At 38.9% G+C, this 19474-nt stretch overlaps 2 protein-coding genes and 1 non-coding gene across 3 annotated transcripts; 1 reads left to right on the top strand and 2 right to left on the bottom strand.

Annotated features, from left to right (window-relative positions):
* The first annotated feature begins 742 nt into the window (after window positions 1-742).
* Window positions 743-3472, top strand: pnmt (phenylethanolamine N-methyltransferase). The gene is made up of 3 exons (XM_085415301.1): window positions 743-994; window positions 1557-1767; window positions 2173-3472. Exons 1-3 carry the CDS (start codon window positions 820-822, stop codon window positions 2609-2611), a joined length of 825 nt encoding a protein of 274 aa, XP_085271427.1. The 5' UTR covers window positions 743-819; the 3' UTR covers window positions 2612-3472.
* A 2603-nt stretch (window positions 3473-6075) lies between these two features.
* Window positions 6076-18199, bottom strand: LOC146663689 (uncharacterized). Its single transcript, XM_085417326.1, has 7 exons — window positions 18127-18199; window positions 17505-17647; window positions 17237-17422; window positions 10521-10604; window positions 9625-9703; window positions 7385-7504; window positions 6076-7278 (listed from the first exon to the last, which is right to left on the bottom strand). The coding sequence occupies exons 1-7, from the start codon at window positions 18197-18199 to the stop codon at window positions 7166-7168; spliced, it is 798 nt and encodes a 265-aa protein (XP_085273452.1). The 3' UTR covers window positions 6076-7165.
* trnal-aag (transfer RNA leucine (anticodon AAG)) lies at window positions 8391-8472 on the bottom strand. Its single transcript has one exon. It is a non-coding gene; the product is annotated as a tRNA-Leu (tRNA).
* Window positions 18200-19474: the final 1275 nt, after the last annotated feature.

Below are 19474 nucleotides of genomic sequence, written 5' to 3'. Positions count from 1 at the left end.
AGATTTTCTGTTTGAGTGTATATATAAAAATATTTCAAGAGCATTGTAATTATATTTATATTATATATATATTATATTGTAATTATAGTTTTTAAAGCTTTATTTTAAAAACCGTAAGATTGTTTGTCTTGCTAAGATTGTTAGCAAGACAACAATCTTTGCATTCTCCTTTTTTTGTGAGTGTCAGTGAAAGACTTTACAAGTTTCAAACTTCTTTTTAAATCTTTGACTTCCTATGTGAGGCATACGTAAAGAGGCAGTCTTCCCCGCCTTTACTTTGCAACCACTTGATATTTCTTATCTCTGCAGCTCAGTACAAAAATCACAAAGCGAAATGGCCAACGAAGACAGAGACAAACTTGTTTGTCTTTGAGACAGACCTGTTTGTATTTTCGAAAGGGGTTGCCTAAGAACAAACCTGCTCAGTGCCATTTAACTCCAAAAGGCCCTTTGGAATGATTGTGTAGATATGAGAGGCTTTTGAAAGGTGGGTGAAGGAGCTAAAAGCCATATGAGGAGTCCATTATTGGGTCTAGTGTTGGAGGAAGCCCCCTGATCTGATGGTATCAGTGCCTTAGGGCAGGGAAAGTGAACAGAACAAATGCTATCAGGCAGCATCGACTAAAAAAAGAGGATCTCTATCTCTGTCCATGAAACTCAGAGTAGCCCAAAGCAAAAGCACACGCATAATACCACAGATACACCCACACAGAGACACACAGACACAAGTATATAATTCAGCTCAAGGGGTCTCAGCAGCTTACCTGAAGACTGACCAGCCAAAACAGACGTGCAAGGTATCGCAGCAGAGAAAGCAGGATGATGGAAGAAAAAGGAAGAGAGAATGGAGTGGCAGCCATGAAAGCCTGCTACCGGAGATTTGATCCTGCTGCGTATCTACAGTACAACTACACTCCACCACGGGCTGACTTCACAAGAAAAGACAGTATTGTGCCGTGGAAACTGGCATGCCTGCACAGAGCTTTTACTGAAGGTAAGGAGGTTCTGGCGTATTTTGTTTCTGAAATGCAATAAAAATTTGCTTCATCACTCATTTGCTTCTTCATCTCCCCATTTTTCCTTCTCCTAAGATAAGATAAGATAACTCTTTATTGTCATTGCACAGTCATACATAGTACAGTAGTACAATGAAATTGGAAAACTGTCCTACGTCGGCACTACATATAACACAACACGACACGATATGACAGATCACAACGCAACAAACAACACAACACAGTATATTAAGAAGAATAAGTGTATGTGTATTGCACACTGTTATTATTGCACATTAATCCTAGTTTGTAGCAGAAAACAAATAGAGCCTTGGGTGGGTCCAAGCACTGCTGAAGAGCTTGTCCCTAATAAAAATAATAATTTTTAAAAAGGCAACTAAACCTCTTTTTCTTTTCCTATAAGGTTACTTAATGAATGATCACTTTTATTTTACTGAGTGATTCAGTGTCAGGATCTTTACATCTAATAAGATAATGTTTTAACCAAGAAAACTTTCCTTCATGATCTCACTTTGCTCTTTTTTTCTCCCCTCTTCCCAGGTGATATGAGTGGTGAGCTCCTCGTGGACATAGGTTCAGGTCCCACCTTGTACCAGGTGATGAGTGGCTGTGAGGTTTTTAGTAAAGTGCTCCTGACAGACTTCCTGGAGGTGAACCGGCAGGAGCTGAGGCGCTGGCTGCAGGATGAGGGACAATGCAGTCTTGACTGGACACCATACCTACAGCACGTCTGCAAACTGGAGGGACGATGGTATGGAAAAGATCACTTTGAACTATAGCTAAAGACTTGGTACAGCTTAAAATGATGGTTACTAAGATTCAGTGAACGTTAGATACCTGGTATTTTGTATGGCTAACCAAAGACAGAGAGAAAGAAAAACAAGATCACATATTTTCCTCTTTCTTGTTGATTTTCTTGAAGCAACACTCTTTTCTTGCACAGTCCTCAGAATGAAGTTGCCTTCTGTGTCATAACAATTTATTTTGGGTTCTATCATGGAGCGTTCTTCTTAATAATAAGACAAGAAAAAAGTGTCTAAGTTAGAATAAAATACTTGCCAGTTTAATGATAATGATAAAAAAATCATGCACTGATTAGAATATGGTGCCAGTCTGAAAGAGCTGTTTTATACAGTTTGATGATTCACTCAAACAGGCCCTCAGCGTGGACTGAGAAAGCTGCAAAGTTACGTCAGGTCGTCGCGGACATCCTCCCCATTGACGTGCACTGCTCTCAGCCCCTGGCTCCTGACGCCCTTCCTTTGGCAGGGGCCGACTGTCTGGTGTCCTGCTTCTGCCTGGAGAGTGTCAGCCCTGACCTCGCTGCCTTCACCAGGGCCCTTGGCCATATCGGGAAGCTCCTGCGCCCTGGTGGTCACCTCATGCTCATCGGAGCCCTCGGGGAGAGTTATTATTTTGCGGGGCCTGGGGTGAGGATCCCAGTGGTCCCGCTGAATGAGGCCCAGGTCTGTACTAGTTTGAAGGAGAGTGGATACACTCTGATCCGACTGGAGGTTTATACACTGACTCAGGATATGAGGGTGGGGGTTGATGATGTGACTGGAGTGTTTTTTGTAAAGGCAAAGAAGGATTAACAAGGGAGAAAGTAAACAAGTGAGAGAAAAGCAAAGAAGGCAGATAAAAAAAATCTCAAAGAAGAAATTAAATAAGTCACTATTCAGACGGAAATAATATAGATTAAGCCTGGGTAAATGTTTAGCAGTTATTTAGAAAGTGGATTGCTGATAATGCTGAGAATAAAATGCACACATATTTCTGTTTTGAGTTAGAGCCTGTGCTTTAGTCATTTTAAGGTATTCCAGTTTCCACACGAATGACATGTTTCACTTTATTCCACCACATTTTGTCGCATTTTCATCATGTTACTCTGGACCTCCTTCTGTCTTTCTAAGAGGGAAAGTAAATGAGAGACTATTTTGCTGCAGAAGCACTTATTGGTTTAGTAAAGGCAGCCACCTCCTGCAGTTTCTACAGCATCAAGAATGTAAACATTAGTCCTACAGTAGGCATATCACATAAAATCCCCACAGGAATTACCCAGCCGTATGTAAACAGCATGTGCTTATCTTCGTTCAGCTGCTAATTATTCAAAAGGTTGAGATGATTTTTGATTGTATGAATAAAAATGCAATGCTTATTTATTTTTCTTGGTACTATGTGCTATTTTAGGGAATCATTTTATATTGCCATCTAGAAACGTCTTTGTGTAATTAGAAGGATTGAACACAAGGTGTCGCTACTTGATCATCTTGAGTTGCTCCTCAAATCTCATCACAGGCCTTAACACATCTCTTTAGTAAAGAGATATCATTGTTGTTGTTATTATTATTATTATTATTATTATTATTATTATTATTATTGCTGCAAAACGGTTACTAATTGTACTCTAAATTAATTACAATGTGTAAAGACACTATTAATAGCTTATTTTGTGTTCCCCTAACATTAAAAAAAGCTTAACAAAACTAACTTGTTGCCTTGGGTAATACGTATTACACTCACATGTTCATTTTGCCTTGAGAACTGTTTTAATTTGTCATAGTAAAGATTCAACAGGATGCTGGAAACATTCTTCAGAGATGTGCACAGGACCTAACACAGAACTCTGGGCCCTATACACCACATTTAATAATAATCTAGGATATGCACAGTTTGACAGTTTGAAATCTCCATCTTCAACCCTTGTTTCTCAGCAAATTCTGTTGTTTGCGTCACACTGTCACTATCAGCAACAAAATAAGTGTCCAAACTTATTTGTGTTTATGAAACACTAAATTAGAGGTACCTTAGTTGAGAGCAACTAATAATAGTAATTAATTTTATGAAAATACACTTAAAAGTCAAAAAATCTGGGCCCCGGCCTTAAGTTTGATACCCTTGTTTTAAATGTTATCACAACACAAATGTTAGTGATGCCATATACATGTAGTAGCAGTAACATTTATAATCCAGAAATTCAATTTGCCCCTTTGGGCAGCTTTCAGATAAACAGAACCACAACAATAAAGATGTCACAGTTACAAACATCACAGATATTAACAAGATGGGCCTGAAACATCACCCAGAATCAAAGCACAGCTATGTGCAAATGACACTCTCGACGTTACACCTGGATTTATTCAACAATTACACTGCAAAGCATAAAAAACTTCTGGCACAAGAAGTTTGCAGAGGTGGAACCCCATACATTTGTCCTGATGGTAGGAAGTTATACTCACTATAAAAAAGGAGGATGTCTCTCCACTTTTATACCTCTTAGGACTATAGAGTGAAAAATGCTAGACAATAAAGCAGAAATTAGAATTACTCTCCACCACTGAATAATAAAGACAAACCAGAATGTGTTAAAAGTCAAAAGCATATAAATCAAAAAGGGACAAATATGCACATTTTGGTACATTTATCCACTTTTGAAATATTATGCAGGGATCTGCTGCGCTGTAATGCTGCCCCATGGTTTTTAATTAGAACTATTTGAAGTTTAATAAATGATACCGTGGCGATTAGAAGATATAACTGACTACCTACAACCTTTTCTTTTCTTTTCATTCATAAGAAGTGTCATTTTAGTATTTTAAAATGCTGTTTTATCAGCATGAAACACGGTGGCTTCCTTAAAATAACTCACAGTTAAGAACTGGCGGTCCAACATACAGTAAAGCGTAGTGCTAAGCTTTTGGTTGAGACTGCACTCGATATAGATGAGAACACAAGCTCCCACTGCTTCACTTTTTGGCTGTTCCTGGAATTAAGGACCTTGAGTTTCCTGGAGTTAAGTTGTTTTTAACAACTGCTAATAGCCAAACCATTCTTAACCCATTAGTTATGGTCTGGTCACATCTGTTTTGAAAGAGCTGGCTTCCTTCAGCTTGTTTGTAAGTGATGAACGTTTGAGGAATCAAAGTTCATTCACCCAACTAATTTATTCAAGCAATTTAATTGTAGCACATATTTATTAGGGGCAAAAAATTGCAAGAAAAAGCTTTTCATTCTGGGTTTACACGCTCTCTTCTACTACTGGGGCTCTATGTAGTCGGTACCACTTTTCCTCCCACATCTGGTGACTGTCGAGATTATTTTAGTACAGGAAACTCATTGTCATGCCAACAAACCAGGCTTGGAATATTTGAGCTTTGTGACATGACACGTTATCCTACTGAAAGGAGCCAGATGATGGGTACACTGTGGGTACACAGAAAAGGATGGATATAGTCAAAAACATTATTGAGGCTCTGGCTTTAAACAAGGATTCATTGATACTAAAGTGGCCTGAAGTGTGGCAAGAAATATTACCCATACTATTACACCACCACACCAGCCTGAACCATCAACAGGTTGGATACAGGCTTGTTTACACTAGATTCTGAAAAATCAGTACTCATCAGATCAGACAGCATTTTTCCATGGTGAGCAAATTTTTGCCTCAGTTTCTTGTTCTTAGCCGACAGTAACAGCACAGGTGTGGTCTTCTGCTGCTGTAAACCATCTGATTCAAATTTTAACCTGTTGTGCACTCAGTGATGTTCTTCTGTAAACTTTGTTTGACAACAACAAGGCATTTTCACCCAGAGCTGCAGGTCAGTGAATATTTTCTCTCTTTCAGACCATGACTGTATCCTCTTGAGATGGTTGCATGGGACAGTTCCAGTAGATCAGCAGTTTATGAAATATCCAGATTCACTTATAGTCAACCATCTTTCCTCCTCATTCTGATGCTCAGTTTGAACTTCAGCAGGTCTTCGCGATTATGTCTACATGCCTAAATGTATTTAGTTACTGCATTGTGATTGGCTAGTCAGATATTTGCATTAATAAGCAGTTGAGCAGGTGAACGCAATAAACTGGCAGGTGAGTGTGCACTGATAAAGAACACAAATACTCTTGGTTAAATCCCACAAACATAAAAAAAAAAGTTTGAGCTTAAGCTACATATGGCCTAAATATGGTGACATGGTTTGGTTTGAATAAAAATCAAATGAAATATGTCTTTCAAGGAAAAGAAGCATTAGGCATACAAATACACAAACACCAACAGCCTCATAAATGATTTATTATCAACCGGCACGAAACAGTGTTTATGTACAGGGTCATGAATGAACCTTCATATGTGATGTTTCTGAAAATCAGGTAGATTTTATTTCACTATCAAGCTAACATGTGTGGCATCCCAAACATATCATGTCCGCTAATCTCCATGTTACAAAAAAACAAAAAACCCCAGTTTAAAATATCTAGCCTCGTGATTAGTTGGATTCATCTGTTAGGATATAATCTGGTCTACTGTGACTGCGCTGAATTCGTCTGTAATCCTCCGTCTTTTGATTTCTTGACCTTGCAGACAAATGTCTGAAAGACTGAGGAAAGCAAACTTCAGAGATGGACATAACTCTGAAAGCAGTGTCACAGTTTCTGAGCTAAATTCCAGTTGAAACTGGCTATGGTCATCGCACTGCAGTCTGTTACTGTCTGCACTGATACTACGTACAAAATATAATCTTGTGCATTTGTACAACACACACATTAGCTGCAGATGTATCTTCATTACCCACTGTGACATTTGGCATTTGATTTCTTTATGTACTTCTTTTGCTTCTAATCGGACGTGAACTGTAAATTTAGCACCCGTGTCACTTCAGCTCATGCCCCTTTTACATGATGTCAACAAAGCCTATTTAAATTCTAATTCTTCAAACTCAGATGTCTCACAGTATTCCCAGACCTTCAAAGTGAATAAAACAAAACAAAAACAAAACACCTTTTTGAACTAATGAATGCTTTGTGAAAATACGAGAGTTCTTAGCTATTCTTATATTTCTTGTGCAGCGTCCTTGGCTGATTGGAATTTAGCCCTCGTTTCTTTGGCTGACGGCGACACAGTTTCCTTCACAAGTCTCCAGCTAAAGATTTCCTCTGTCAGCTCAATGATATTCTGACCTTCATCATATAATCTCTGTTGTGTTTCTCTTTTTTCTCCACATTCCTCTTTTACACTGTATGTTTCCACAAACCCACAGACCCAATTAATACACACTCATACACATATCCATACACGCATATGTACGGCACACACATGTGCTATGCATATTGATTCATCATAAAACTGTCTCGATCAGGGCTCTCTTCATTTGTCATTCTGCATTTCCTTCCTCTCTTTCTTTGGCATCCTCTTTGTCTTTGTTGCGATGACCTTCTGTCAGACTGTCCAGGAGACCACGCTGATCCCTCTGTGCCTTGCTTTCTTCTTTTAGATCCAACATGAAAAGAAATTTCCAAAGTGTAAATGTCCATACTTGGTATAGTTGCCAGCAAAAATCCAAAAATGGGAAAGCCTATCCTAGCTTACCCACCTGAGGCTTTCTGCTGCCTTTCCTCATCATGTTGCTCCTCTTCTTCCCCTGAAGAGGACTCTGTGTCTACAGACTTCATGTCAAGTGAGGACAAATGGGCCTGTGCCATCTTCTGGACAGCTGAAAATACAAATCAGTTATGATGAATGAAGTTACACTGCAAACATTTTACTAACAAAAATACCAAATTTTCCAATCATCTGTCCATTGTCCTCTAGAGGACAAAGAATAGGTTGATAAAAGAGATTATTGTGTTTGGATTTGTATATCTAGAGTTGTAATGTTACACATCAACTGTGTGCAATGCGTGTGAAATCTAACACTTGCTCTTTACTAATTTTGGCTTTGATTGATTGACTTAACAAATGATATCCCCTTTGCTCTATTACCGCTATAACAGGATCCTTTGGTTATTTTGGTATGAAACTGGGTGAACAGAACCAGCCATGTGGACCTCATTTAGTTGAGCAGGGTGTGTGTTGTAATTCTACTAAGGGGAAGAGGCTGGGTTTTTGGTATTCCAGTGGTATATAGGGAGTCACAGAGTCATTTTGATGACTACCACTGTTTAGTTAATATTTCTGGATGAACTTCCAAAACTAAATCATCTATCAGTTGCCCTAACCTCCCATCTACAATAAGACCTGTACCATGTTTAAATGAAATACCCTCTCTGATTTTTATTGGGTTAGTTGATGAGGAAGAAGATCTGATGATGTTTTGTCTCCAGATGCAGATTCAGACTTTGAAGATCCATTATCCAGTAGTTCATTTGTCCTCCAGTTATTCACTAAGCCAGAGTTTAATGACTTAGTAAGAGATTCGGATATGCCAAAGGACGCACTTGAGTTTTTTGTGTCTATGCTTTTTCTTTTAATAAGAATCATGAAAAGGATCCTAATCGATTCTTTGAAATGTTCTTTAGATAGAAATAGAATAGCCCTTTATTGCAAATGTATGAGAAAATAGAATAGCCCTTGTATGAGAAATTCTGGAAAATGTGCATTGGCAGCAGTGGGATTCGAACCCACGCCCCCGAAGAGACTGGAGCCTTAATCCAGCGCCTTAGACCGCTCGGCCACGCTACCATTGCTGGCTGACCACTGGGTGCAATGTGTTATAAGTACAATGCAGATGAGTGGAGGTTATTCATTGACAGCTCGAAACAGGACCTATAATGTGTCCTAGTGCACATTATAGGACACATTAGCCAAATGGCTATTATGTCTTGTTAAAAGAAACATATGAAAATTTGCAAAATGTTTTGGAGAAGCAGAGATACAATTAGCACAAATGGACCAAATGTGAAAAAAGGTGACAAAAAAGATTTATTATTTAAACTCAGCATCACTGAATTAGGTCATTTCAACTATTTTCTGCAAAGGTCAGAATTGTTTTTAATTTTTTTTATACGGGTTAGTATAATCATTTTGGAGTTAGGTTTCTAATCGCCTGTCTGGTCATTTATCTAATGATCAATATCCACAGGAAAGGACTATGTCATCTGCATATAGAGACAACAAGTTAATGCCAAGGTGAAGATAAATAATGTTCTATGAAGCAATGAGAATATAACAAACTCATGAAGCTTTTGAGCTATTCAAATAAAGTAAAAATCAATCTTAAAATTTTGTTACATTTTTTTAATGTGGATTTTCAATTTTAAAATATACATGCATGTCTTATGAAAGGAAAATTTTTTTGTTATATAAAATTATAAATGCAAACATCACTCAAATAAAACGAGCAAAACCCAGTTAATATTATGAGTGGCAACTGTCATGTCTGCAGGTGCCAAAGCCACAATTTGCACAAAAAAGAAGACGCATAAAAACGTCTGTTGTATAGATATTTATAACAACAGAGTTGGTTTTTTTGTGTGTATTTAAGTCTGTGTGACTCTGGTTGCATCTGATAGTGTGTGTGCATGTGCCAGCGAGTGGGTGAGACCGTGTTACAGCTGTGCAGCCATTCTATAATCCAGGATGATCCAGAACAGACTCACAGCTGCCACTGCTCCTAATCTTACATGACACACGCATGCACACACACACACTCTCATTGTGGTTGTGGAAATGTGCGTAGTCCAGACAGATAGAGACCACATGGTGGTTGCCACAGCAGAATTAGGTCTCCCAAATTCTTTCATTTGGTGTCATTTGTTATATAAACAAGAAAAACCAGTGTGTGGGTACAAGGGAAAAACACACACAAAATGATTCGAGTCAGGGTTCATTTACCTTTAAGAGATGGCGGCTGGTAGGTTGACATGTGAACCAGTTTGGCTTTCAAAGCTCCATTTTCCCCAAGAACCCACTGCTGAAATAAAAAATGCAAACCAGGGTTTACAGCTAAAAGTGTACGCAACACTTTTTTGTCTTATTGTTGCCTCAAACAAATGATACAATATAAGAAATCTAATAATCGCTCCTTTCCAGTTGCAAGGATTAGAGCAGAAAGGCAGTAATGCACAATGTGCAGGTTTGTCAGCAAAAGTCAATGAAAAGATAAAACAAAACGTAAAAGCACTTTCATACTTGTAACAGGTAATTATGGAGTAAAGCATAAATAAAAATGCCATCACTTATTCACATATTTGTTGCGTTATTAAGTGAAGATGCAGAATTAGTTGTCACTGTAATGTACATAATGTAAATAATCGAATTTGACATTTCCTATGAAAGCTTTTCTGCAGCTGTTTTAGAAACAGCTTGAAAATGTAGAAGCTGGTTTCAAAACAGAAAAAAAAAATTTCATCATCAATAAGTCAAAATTTCAAGTTATTATTTCAATTTAATAACTTGGAAATTAAAGTTATTTTTTTAGTCTCTACTTCTTTTCTCAGACGTTTGAGTTGGGAAGAGAAATGTTTGAGATACCTATCTGGAAATTTTGACATAATAACCTGAAACTTTGACTTAAATAGCAAAATGTGGGCTTAATGATAACAAAAAAAAACTAAAGAGACATTCACAATGCACATAGAAAGTCGAAACACCACATTTCCAATTATTTCAGAGGCCATGATTGCATTGTACTGTGGTCTTTTGGAACTTATGACTACTGTATCGTTGAAATTTGATTCAAACCTTTTACTGCTGGATCTTTAACTTGTATAATTCACATGCATATCTACCTGATGTGGGCTGCTGTCTTCTTCTGGTGATGGTGGGTCCGTCAATCTGAACAGCGTGGCAGGTGTCGGCCTCCGACGACGAATCTGCAGAAGAGAGAGATACAAGAGGTTTTTTTCTTTAGGGCTTCACTGCTTCAATAATCAGCATTCATTTATTCTAAACTGTGGTTTATGGCATGTATGCAGAGGACTTGTTCTTTGAAAGTTAGATGCATTAAAAAAATAAATGCATATCATTATGCAACAACATTCAAGAGACTGTCCAGCTTGTTTGTGAATGAGGATTACGTTTTATGATAGAAGGCAGAAGGATTATTTAAATTATAAATAAATCTAAATAAGGATTATTTAAATTTATTTCCTTTTCTGCTACAAGTTCCTATCGCTTGGATGAAATCACAGTTCTTTTGTAACATGTTTACAGTATGTCTCCATCATACAAAGCAGCCGGTACTTCTTCATCTCCTTGTCTTATATGTGTGAAGCAGGGAGAGTCAAAGTAACCACAAAACACACAAAACATTAAATATACACCCAACTGCCAAATTGTTAGGCACACCTGTTCAACTGCTAGTTAATGCAAATATTTAATCAGCCAATCACATGACAGTGCATTTATGCATAAAAACATACGTAAATAAAGTTCAAGCATTTCTTTACATTTCTTGAAGAAAGATGATTTAAGTAACTAGAGTTAAGTTTAACTAGAGTTTACAGAGACTATGAAAAGAAAATATGCCTTGTTAATGTCAGAGGTCAGAGTGGAATAGTCAGACTGCTTTGAGCTGAAAGGAATGCAGCAGTAACTCAAATGAAAACTTGCTACAACCAAGGCAGCATTGAAGAGCAGAAGAAGAACATGTTGAACCTTGAAGCAGATTGGCTGCAGCAGCAGACCACACCAGGTGCCACTCCTGTCAGCTAAGAGCAGGAAACTGAGGCTACAGTTTGCACAGGCTCAACAAAATTGGACAACAGGAGTTTGGAAAAATGTAGCCTGATCTGGTCAGCCTTAATTTTAGCAGCAGCAACATTTTTTCTTTTCTAAGTTTACCTTTTTGTGTTTGAGTCCTGCATTTGGGCCCACTTCCTACCTGCCACAGCAGTCATGACACTGCTGGAGTGTAATGGTGTGGGAATATTTTCTTGGCGCACTTTGGGCACCTTAGTACCAACTGAGTATTGTTCAAACGCCACCGCCTCTGTGTTGTTGCTGAGTATGTCTGTCCCTTTATGACCACATGTATTTTCCAGCACCTTGTAGGGTCTATTCAATGAAAAATGAAGGCATTTCTGAAGGTATAAGAGGGCCCAACTCAGTACTAGCAAGTGTCCGATGAGTGTTTATCTACAGCATATCCCGACCTGTCACATTCCTCTGATAGTTGGGCATTACAAAACTAAGCCTGTCAGTAATATGACTTGTAAATGAACTCTCTAACTTTTAATTTGGTTCAAAAAGATGCAATTTGAGGCCACGGGGCAAAATTTTGCTGTATTCGTCACCTCCTGTGACACGTGAATACATTGTATTAGTAATGCTCTTGTATTCTTGGACCTTCAGTTTATATTTTACTTTCCCATAACATTTCAAAGTGAAATAATGTACTTTTTCATGCACTATTTCTGGATAGTTTTCAGATTAAGATTTTAAAGCAGAGTTGTTAAGGTCATTTCCAGGTTTCAAAGTTCCAAAAGCAAAATACATAACACCTGGGTAAATAAATTACTGATTGAAAATACCATATTTACAAATCTGCTCCACACTAAATAAAGTAGGCACAATTAAGAATTTATTTTATAGAAACAGCAAAAATCCAATAATATAACACTGTTAGGATCCTTATTGTGTCCTTTCATAGAATTTTTACTTGTAATTAGATTGATTACATTTTCTCACCATTATTTTTATAACTTGTTATTTATGGAAAACACACACTATACTCATCGCCGGCTCTATTTTGTGATGTGTGATGGTGATAACATTGTTATGAGATACAAGTGGCTGCCAAGCCAATCACAGCGAAGAGTGTAGGCATTGAAATGTGTGGGCAGCTTTCACTCTGGAGTAACTCTCACAGCTTCTGCTTCCCTTTGTGCACTGCATTCATCCATATTCATGAGTCACACACTAGAATTAAATATGCAGCCCCTTTTTTTTGGGGGGGGGGGGGGGGGGGCATCCTATTAGAGGTTAAAGATGTGTTAACATGAAAATATGAGTGTGGCAATCCAATAAACACATAAAACATGTGCACACAGCACTCAGGAGGGGAAAAAAGGCATGTGGGGCCAAAGGACCAAACCACATTTGGAGCACCTGTCTGAGAGCCTCTTCAGACATAGTGGCCTATGTTTTGTTAACACTGTAGTCGGAAGGTCAAGCACCTGCAGGGAACATATTTTATTTTCATCAGATCCTTGTTGTGCATGTCTGAAATTCCTGTAAATACCACTGATTGCTCAGTGTGGCTGCAGTGGACGTTTGATTTCACTGGAAACAAATTAATGTTTCATAGTTCCTCCTCACATGCTGGGCTTATTGTGTTTGTTATTTTAGAATAATAAATCATTTTAACATTGTATTTTATAATATGGACCTTATTATTTAGGTGATATTCTATTCTTCAGGTTTTTAAAAACTGTATTACCCAAAGCGTTTTTTGAAAATGCATTTTATTGGTCCAATAATGTCTTAAACCAGTGAGGTCCAAGTTATCATGTTATCATTGATGATAAGAAGTAACCTTAACCCTAAAAAATGCAAAGTTTGTTTTTGACATCAGCTGTTGGTTTTATGATATTTATCTTTTATCCCCTGATTGCTTTTTGAGACTTCTGAGGCGACTTTTCAGGGGACAAAGTCCCTCTGACATGTTCTGATAGCATAGGGTTAAGGCTGAGGATTAGGATACTGATAGAGGGACAATAAAGATAGCAACACACAAAACTGAGTGAGGGGTCTGACAAAAATTTGGAAAACAAAAAGCAGAAGGAGAGTTCTTTAAAGAAGTTTGGGCTATTGTTTAAAACATAACAGAAACCTCTCTAAATGAATTATGTCTAACATTTCCTTTTAATAGCTAACTCTTTACTCTGTACTTATCAATATCCAGAAAAGGTCAACTTATTGATCATATTTTTCAATCCACTTAGAAATGTAATGTGTTTTAAATGTTACTGGAACTCGTTGATCGATGCTTTGGGGTTATAAGAAGCCTTTTTCTGTTGCCACTACCATCAAAACACAGACACGTCTAGAAAGGCAAATTTAAGCAGCAGCATGGGTTCTAAGTTTAGTGGTCATGTAGTAAATCATTAATCCCACACCCCATTTTTTTTGTAGGTCAGATGACCTTTAGTTGCATAACATTCAACTCCAATGCGTCATACTGGATGTTTAAATGAACAATGACAACACTGAGTGGGGGGTAGTGACCTAAAAAGCCTTTTACGCAAAAATAACTTCTGTGCTTAATGATTAAATGCATGCACTAAAAGTATAAAACTGTGTACACAAAACACTTTTCAGGGAATAATCCTTTGCAGAACTTGATTTGACCACAACACGACTCATGACTTCGGACTTTTGACCTGGTTTTTTTTGTGTAGCGTTGGCCTGGATAGTGGAGAACAGGAGCTGAACCCACACAAATGAAAGAAAACACAATTAATGCACTTGAAAATAGAAACTTCCCATTGGAAGACTAGAACTGTCTTGTTTATTTTATTCTCCTGCTACCACCTCCCTTTGTCAGCTACAGTCACTTCATCTAGGTCTGAAGATTTACCAATATTAAGACCAATATTAAGCCATCAGCCCACTCTGTAAATAGCATTAATGATTAACAGGGGTGCGTATGCTGGGTTTGTAAGAATAAGACCCTATTAGACTTTAGAGCTTTTTATTTGTGCTCTTGGCAGGAGCTGCCCTCGCCCTTGATTCATTCCTCAGTCATCCACAGCTAATCTCTTTCTTTTTAATCAGTCATCTCCTTGGCTGATGATTTTCCTCCTTTTGCGTGTCTTGTTCGGCTTCTGTCAGCTATCTTTGTCTCTTTTCTTCTGCCGTTTTTCCCTTTCCAGCTCAATGTGTTCCGTTTATTCCTGCCTTTATTTTGATTTATTCTAGATGTTTCAGTCGCTATCGACGGGCGGCATTTCTCAAGGACCACAAAAGGACAAGAAACTCTTGATGAGACCTCACAAGACAGTAAGAGAAGGTGGCTAAAACCTCAGTAAACCAAAATCTCAAGGACAGAAAAGAAAAAATACACTTCAGCACTGCTCCTGCAGCTCTCCACTTGTTTTTTGAAACAAATTCCACCACTGGACGGAAACAGAAGTATTACAAGACAGATCGTATTAACTAGTCATGCTGTTGCACTCACACATGCATACAGTAGAGGCTCAAGACTGTTTGGTGGCAGCTCATCTACTTGTCATAGTAGAAAGATTTAGGTAAGCAAGCTGATATTGTCCATAACATGAATTAGCATGTTGTGTGAGCTCTGATGTGCTCTGTTGGCACACTGGAAGAGCTGTTAATGATGCCAAAATATCATGTGACGCAGGTGTAGCTCAGGTGTAACTTATAATCAAAACGCTTTTAAAATCAAAGTAAGCACAATTTATTTTTAAGTATTAAAAAAATCAGCTCTGACTGCCTATTATGCTCTTGCAATTTTGGATTTAAAGTTATTACTCTCTCCTCTTTCACTCATGGGACCTTAAAAAAAACTGTCAAAATAACTGCCTGAGTCATTACTAGGATCGCTGCCAGGGTACAAGACTTCCTTACAGAGGAAATTTGCTGAATATAAGTCATTGCTGAGGTCTGGCCTCACAGGATTTGAATCTCCTCTTTTTCTACTTGTTGTTGTGTCACTTTTACTGTATGTATGAATTTGAAATCACTTCCTTTTATGTGTGTGTACACTGATGCCGAAGACGGTCATTTCTAGTTTAGCTTTTTAAAAAGTGATCAAGAAATTCAGCCGATGAGGTGCTATCAAGGTCTTTCGAGCTAGGAACCCATTCCCAGAAGGACTTGCTACATGTTGGGTTAAGTTATCGATGAGAGTTGTGGTTTTAAGCATTCCTACAAGTCTCATTCCACATGATATGACCACAGGGCATTTTTGGTCAGTTAGAAAGAAGAAATTCGAAGATTATGATACAGTTTTCCAAAACTATAGATCACAAAGCTCTTTTTGCAGGTGAATATTTATCTCCTCAGACTGTTTCCTTGTATCTCTGTGTGTGCAGGACTTCCTTAGTTTGATCCCGTCCCTCTTATTTTCATCAACAGATGCCTGAGGATTATTATTTTGTGCACACTGTTCCAGCAGACTTATGGTCACTTTGGTGACGTGATGGCTTCAGAAACACAGAAAATGAAGCCCTGTAACCTTACTCCTACTTTGAAGGAAATGTGCTTCTTCAGGGTCCTCCTGATATATAATGACTCTGGCTTCTTGCAGTCTTATTTAATCAGTGGAGGAAGATTGCCATAATCTTACTAAGATCTGAGCTGATAAAACTGCCAGAGCATCTTATAGACAAAACGAGTGAAGAAGTGAACAAGTCTATCAGGTAGAGTATAGCAACTGATTAGCATCAGACTGTATTTAAATTAAAATATCACTCAGAATTGTGCCATCATTGTGCATGGGCTTGCTTAGAAAAGCAAATAAATCATCCCTTCTGTACTGGACAGGGTATGAATCAAGCAAACAGAAAACCCAGAGACCAAGAGTGGGCTGTAAACAGCAGATGCAGCAGAAAATATCTGCCCAGAACTTATTGATTTATTAGGCTGAAACAAGCTTTCCAAACAGATGCCATTTGAAATTTTCCAAATCTCCTACTTGGAAAAAAAAAGAACATTTCTTACTCTGCACCTGGTCTCCAGTGAAACTTCCCTTAAGGGAGCGACTGAAGAAATGAACATCTCCTGCACAAGGAATGGATAAGCCTGTCATTTGCTGCTTTTTGTGTCCAAATATTAGCTCATTGGCAACTTTGTGACCTTTATGGGCTCTTGTCTTTAACACCACCAATAACATATGCACATCTCTGCTCATACTGTACAGCATAATACCTTCCCTCTTCACCCTGCCCTGCACTGTTTGCATTGACCAGCGCTCGCTTTGGGATGATTCAGCATAAGCAACAGATAACGGATCTGACTTTACATAATATGCTCACCACCTCCACGAGCGTATGAGTAATACCTTCTACATTTTGCTTCTTGTGTGTGGTAAAGGATTTATTACTCAGGCGCAACTAATTTTTAATGCCACAAATGGTCCTTTATCCCTCACCGCCTCCTCCTCCTCTTCCTCCTCCATTCGGATGGAAGGGCAAAGAAATCTCATCAACTTTAAGGACTCCAAAAAAAATCTGTAGCTGCAGAGCTCTGCTTAATTCCAGCACTGCCCATACCCTGCTGCCCACAGAGTAACATACAAACATCAAAACACAGTTTTGCAAAGTCTTGCTAGAGCAGTCTGTCAGCCTCCGTGTTAAGCACTGATGCCCCTGAAGAAGCATTAATGATGGAACTGCAGGCGAGCACGTTTTAGATATTTACTTTTAAAATGTACAGATGCAGTTACCCAGCCTGAGCTTAACAATCCTTCCACACACACACTCATCTCCACAACCACTGTCATCATCCGTGTAGGCTACAGCCACACTCCCTCAGATCTCACCATCTCCACCTGTCGCGGGTCCAGCTGGGTGGGCACGGAGGAAGGCACGGAAAATTGGATCTTCCTCCTCGCATCCGCGTCTGCCTCTCGGTCCATCACCTCCGTCTCTGCGGGGAACAGCACCAGCAGCAGCAGCAGCAGCAGCAACGAGTCCCGCCTGTCACCTCCGCAGCCGAGCGCACAAACCTAGAGTCCAGAGGAGGTCAGCTTCAGTGGAACCGCCTGTGGAAAAACTGCAGTAAAGTGCTTATACTTGACAAAAACTCGCCGTCAGTGAGTAAACAGCGGCATCTCTCTCTGTCCCGGCGATCCTCTGGTCTCTGGAGTTCCGTTTAACAGCAGCGATCAGCTCCTCTTCCCCGCCTCCCCGCCAGTCTCCCCTCCCCTTCCTCTCACACTTTGTCCGCTGACCTTAATGCGTGAGGAGGAAAGAAGAGCAGTGAAGGTTTTGTTGCCTTTACTGGAGCCGCAAACTTTGCGCATTTGCATTTTAAAGTTGTCCGATAAAGAAATCTACCCGAATGAAGGGGAAATTGAAGAAAAAAAGCGAGGAAGTTACACAACTTCAAAGAATTTCACAAACTGATAAACAACTAAAGTCAGCATCGAGTCATAGTGAACTAAAATAAACGAATTTTAAGATATTAGGAAGATGCCACTCACTGCTATCTTAGCAAAAATGTGCCGAATCCTGGTTGGGAAGAAATAGATTTTTTAATTTTAATTAATTAACGAAGTAATTAATTTTAGGTAGGCACTTAAGGTCGTATTTTATTGCACTGACGTTGAGTGCAAATTTGCGTGCTCACTTTGAGGACGATCAACAAACTGGAAATATAAATAAATAAAGATCTAATCGCTCCCCCTCTTCCAGAGGCAAAAGTATTAACCTCTGCTTTCGCCGGTGCCCACCTTGGCTTTACCATATGCACAGCGAATATCTGCGAGGCACTCAGTTGCCATGACAACAGCTTTTCTTCTTAGAGAGCTGGCAGTGCAGGAAGTGTGTTGGAGTGTGTGCTTCGGCATAAGTTCGAGGAGAGGCAGGGCAAGAGAGGACAAATGCATTTGTCAGCGCGCAACACAATCAGCGGCCAAGCTGTCACGAACTGTCATTTATTTGTACGTGGGATCCCCCCGAGCATGTAGGCTGTTTCAGGCGGAAGTGTCCTATTTTTCATGTGTCATGCAATTCGTAAAGAAGTGGAAAAAGGTAAACTTTCACCCAAATCATTATGTTTTCCTAAAAGTCAAACAACAGGATACATTTGGTGACTAAATATAACCAAAAGGAGATTGAAAAACAAACTTTTCTAAAGGCTTTCTCCTTGTGGTGTATATTGTGTGTATATTGGAAAACGAACCAGATGCCCCTGTAAGCAGAGGGCCCCATGGTTGATCCCACTTGCCACAAGCCCAAGGGTTCACCCTCTACTGAAGTACTGGACTTGAGAAAAGCTCTGGACATCTGCCAGCTTCAAGAAGAGTTGCTAATGACAGCAAACTCAGGCCTGCTGGGCGAGGTCTGCAGATAAAAGAGCTCGCCACCTTGGACATTTTAAAAGAGCCCATCTGTGGCTCAGCTCCGTTTCAGTTCGTCTGTCGTCCTTGAAAACATAATGTATGTTTGCGAGCACTTTCAACAACACGTGACACCAAGCAACACTGGGATGACAAGTCAGCACCATCTTATGGCCAAAAGTAAAGAAATCACTTCACTGAGGGGAGGTTTGAATGCAAGTAAATATATGATAGTCCAAACTCACGACACAGCACAAAAATGAGCAGAGCTGAAGGTGAAATATTTATAAGATTATTGTGTTATTATAAATGTAATGTAGAATCCACAACAGATCATATATGTGAGCGTTCCTGTGTGGCACTGTGTAGTTACTGAAACCACCAGAAGGTGGCGACAACTGCTAAGAAAAAGCAGCCATTTCTAATTTCTTATGACTGACGTTTGCACAGAGCGATATTTAAATTTTTACATTTATAGTTCAAAGTATTGAAATAACAAGAATATTTATTTGCAATATTTAAAAATATGAATATTTCAATATATTTCACAAAACCTCAAAGCAATAAAACATGATGCAAATATCCACAGATTTACTTCTGCTGAAGAAGGTAATTATTTGGCTGTGTTTATTTACAACACACTCTAAATTAAAAACGTCGTTCCATCCTCTTTTGGAAAAGCTGAAAATGCGTAATTTTATTATATTTTACCGAGGA

Source organism: Rhamphochromis longiceps, linkage group LG8, assembly GCF_057381845.1.
Source record: "Rhamphochromis longiceps isolate RC_006_pf linkage group LG8, R_longiceps_female_GT1.1, whole genome shotgun sequence".
Lineage (NCBI taxonomy): Eukaryota > Metazoa > Chordata > Actinopteri > Cichliformes > Cichlidae > Rhamphochromis > Rhamphochromis longiceps.
The sequence above is the reverse complement of the archived record's forward strand: the minus strand, read 5'-3'. Positions and strand labels throughout refer to the sequence as shown.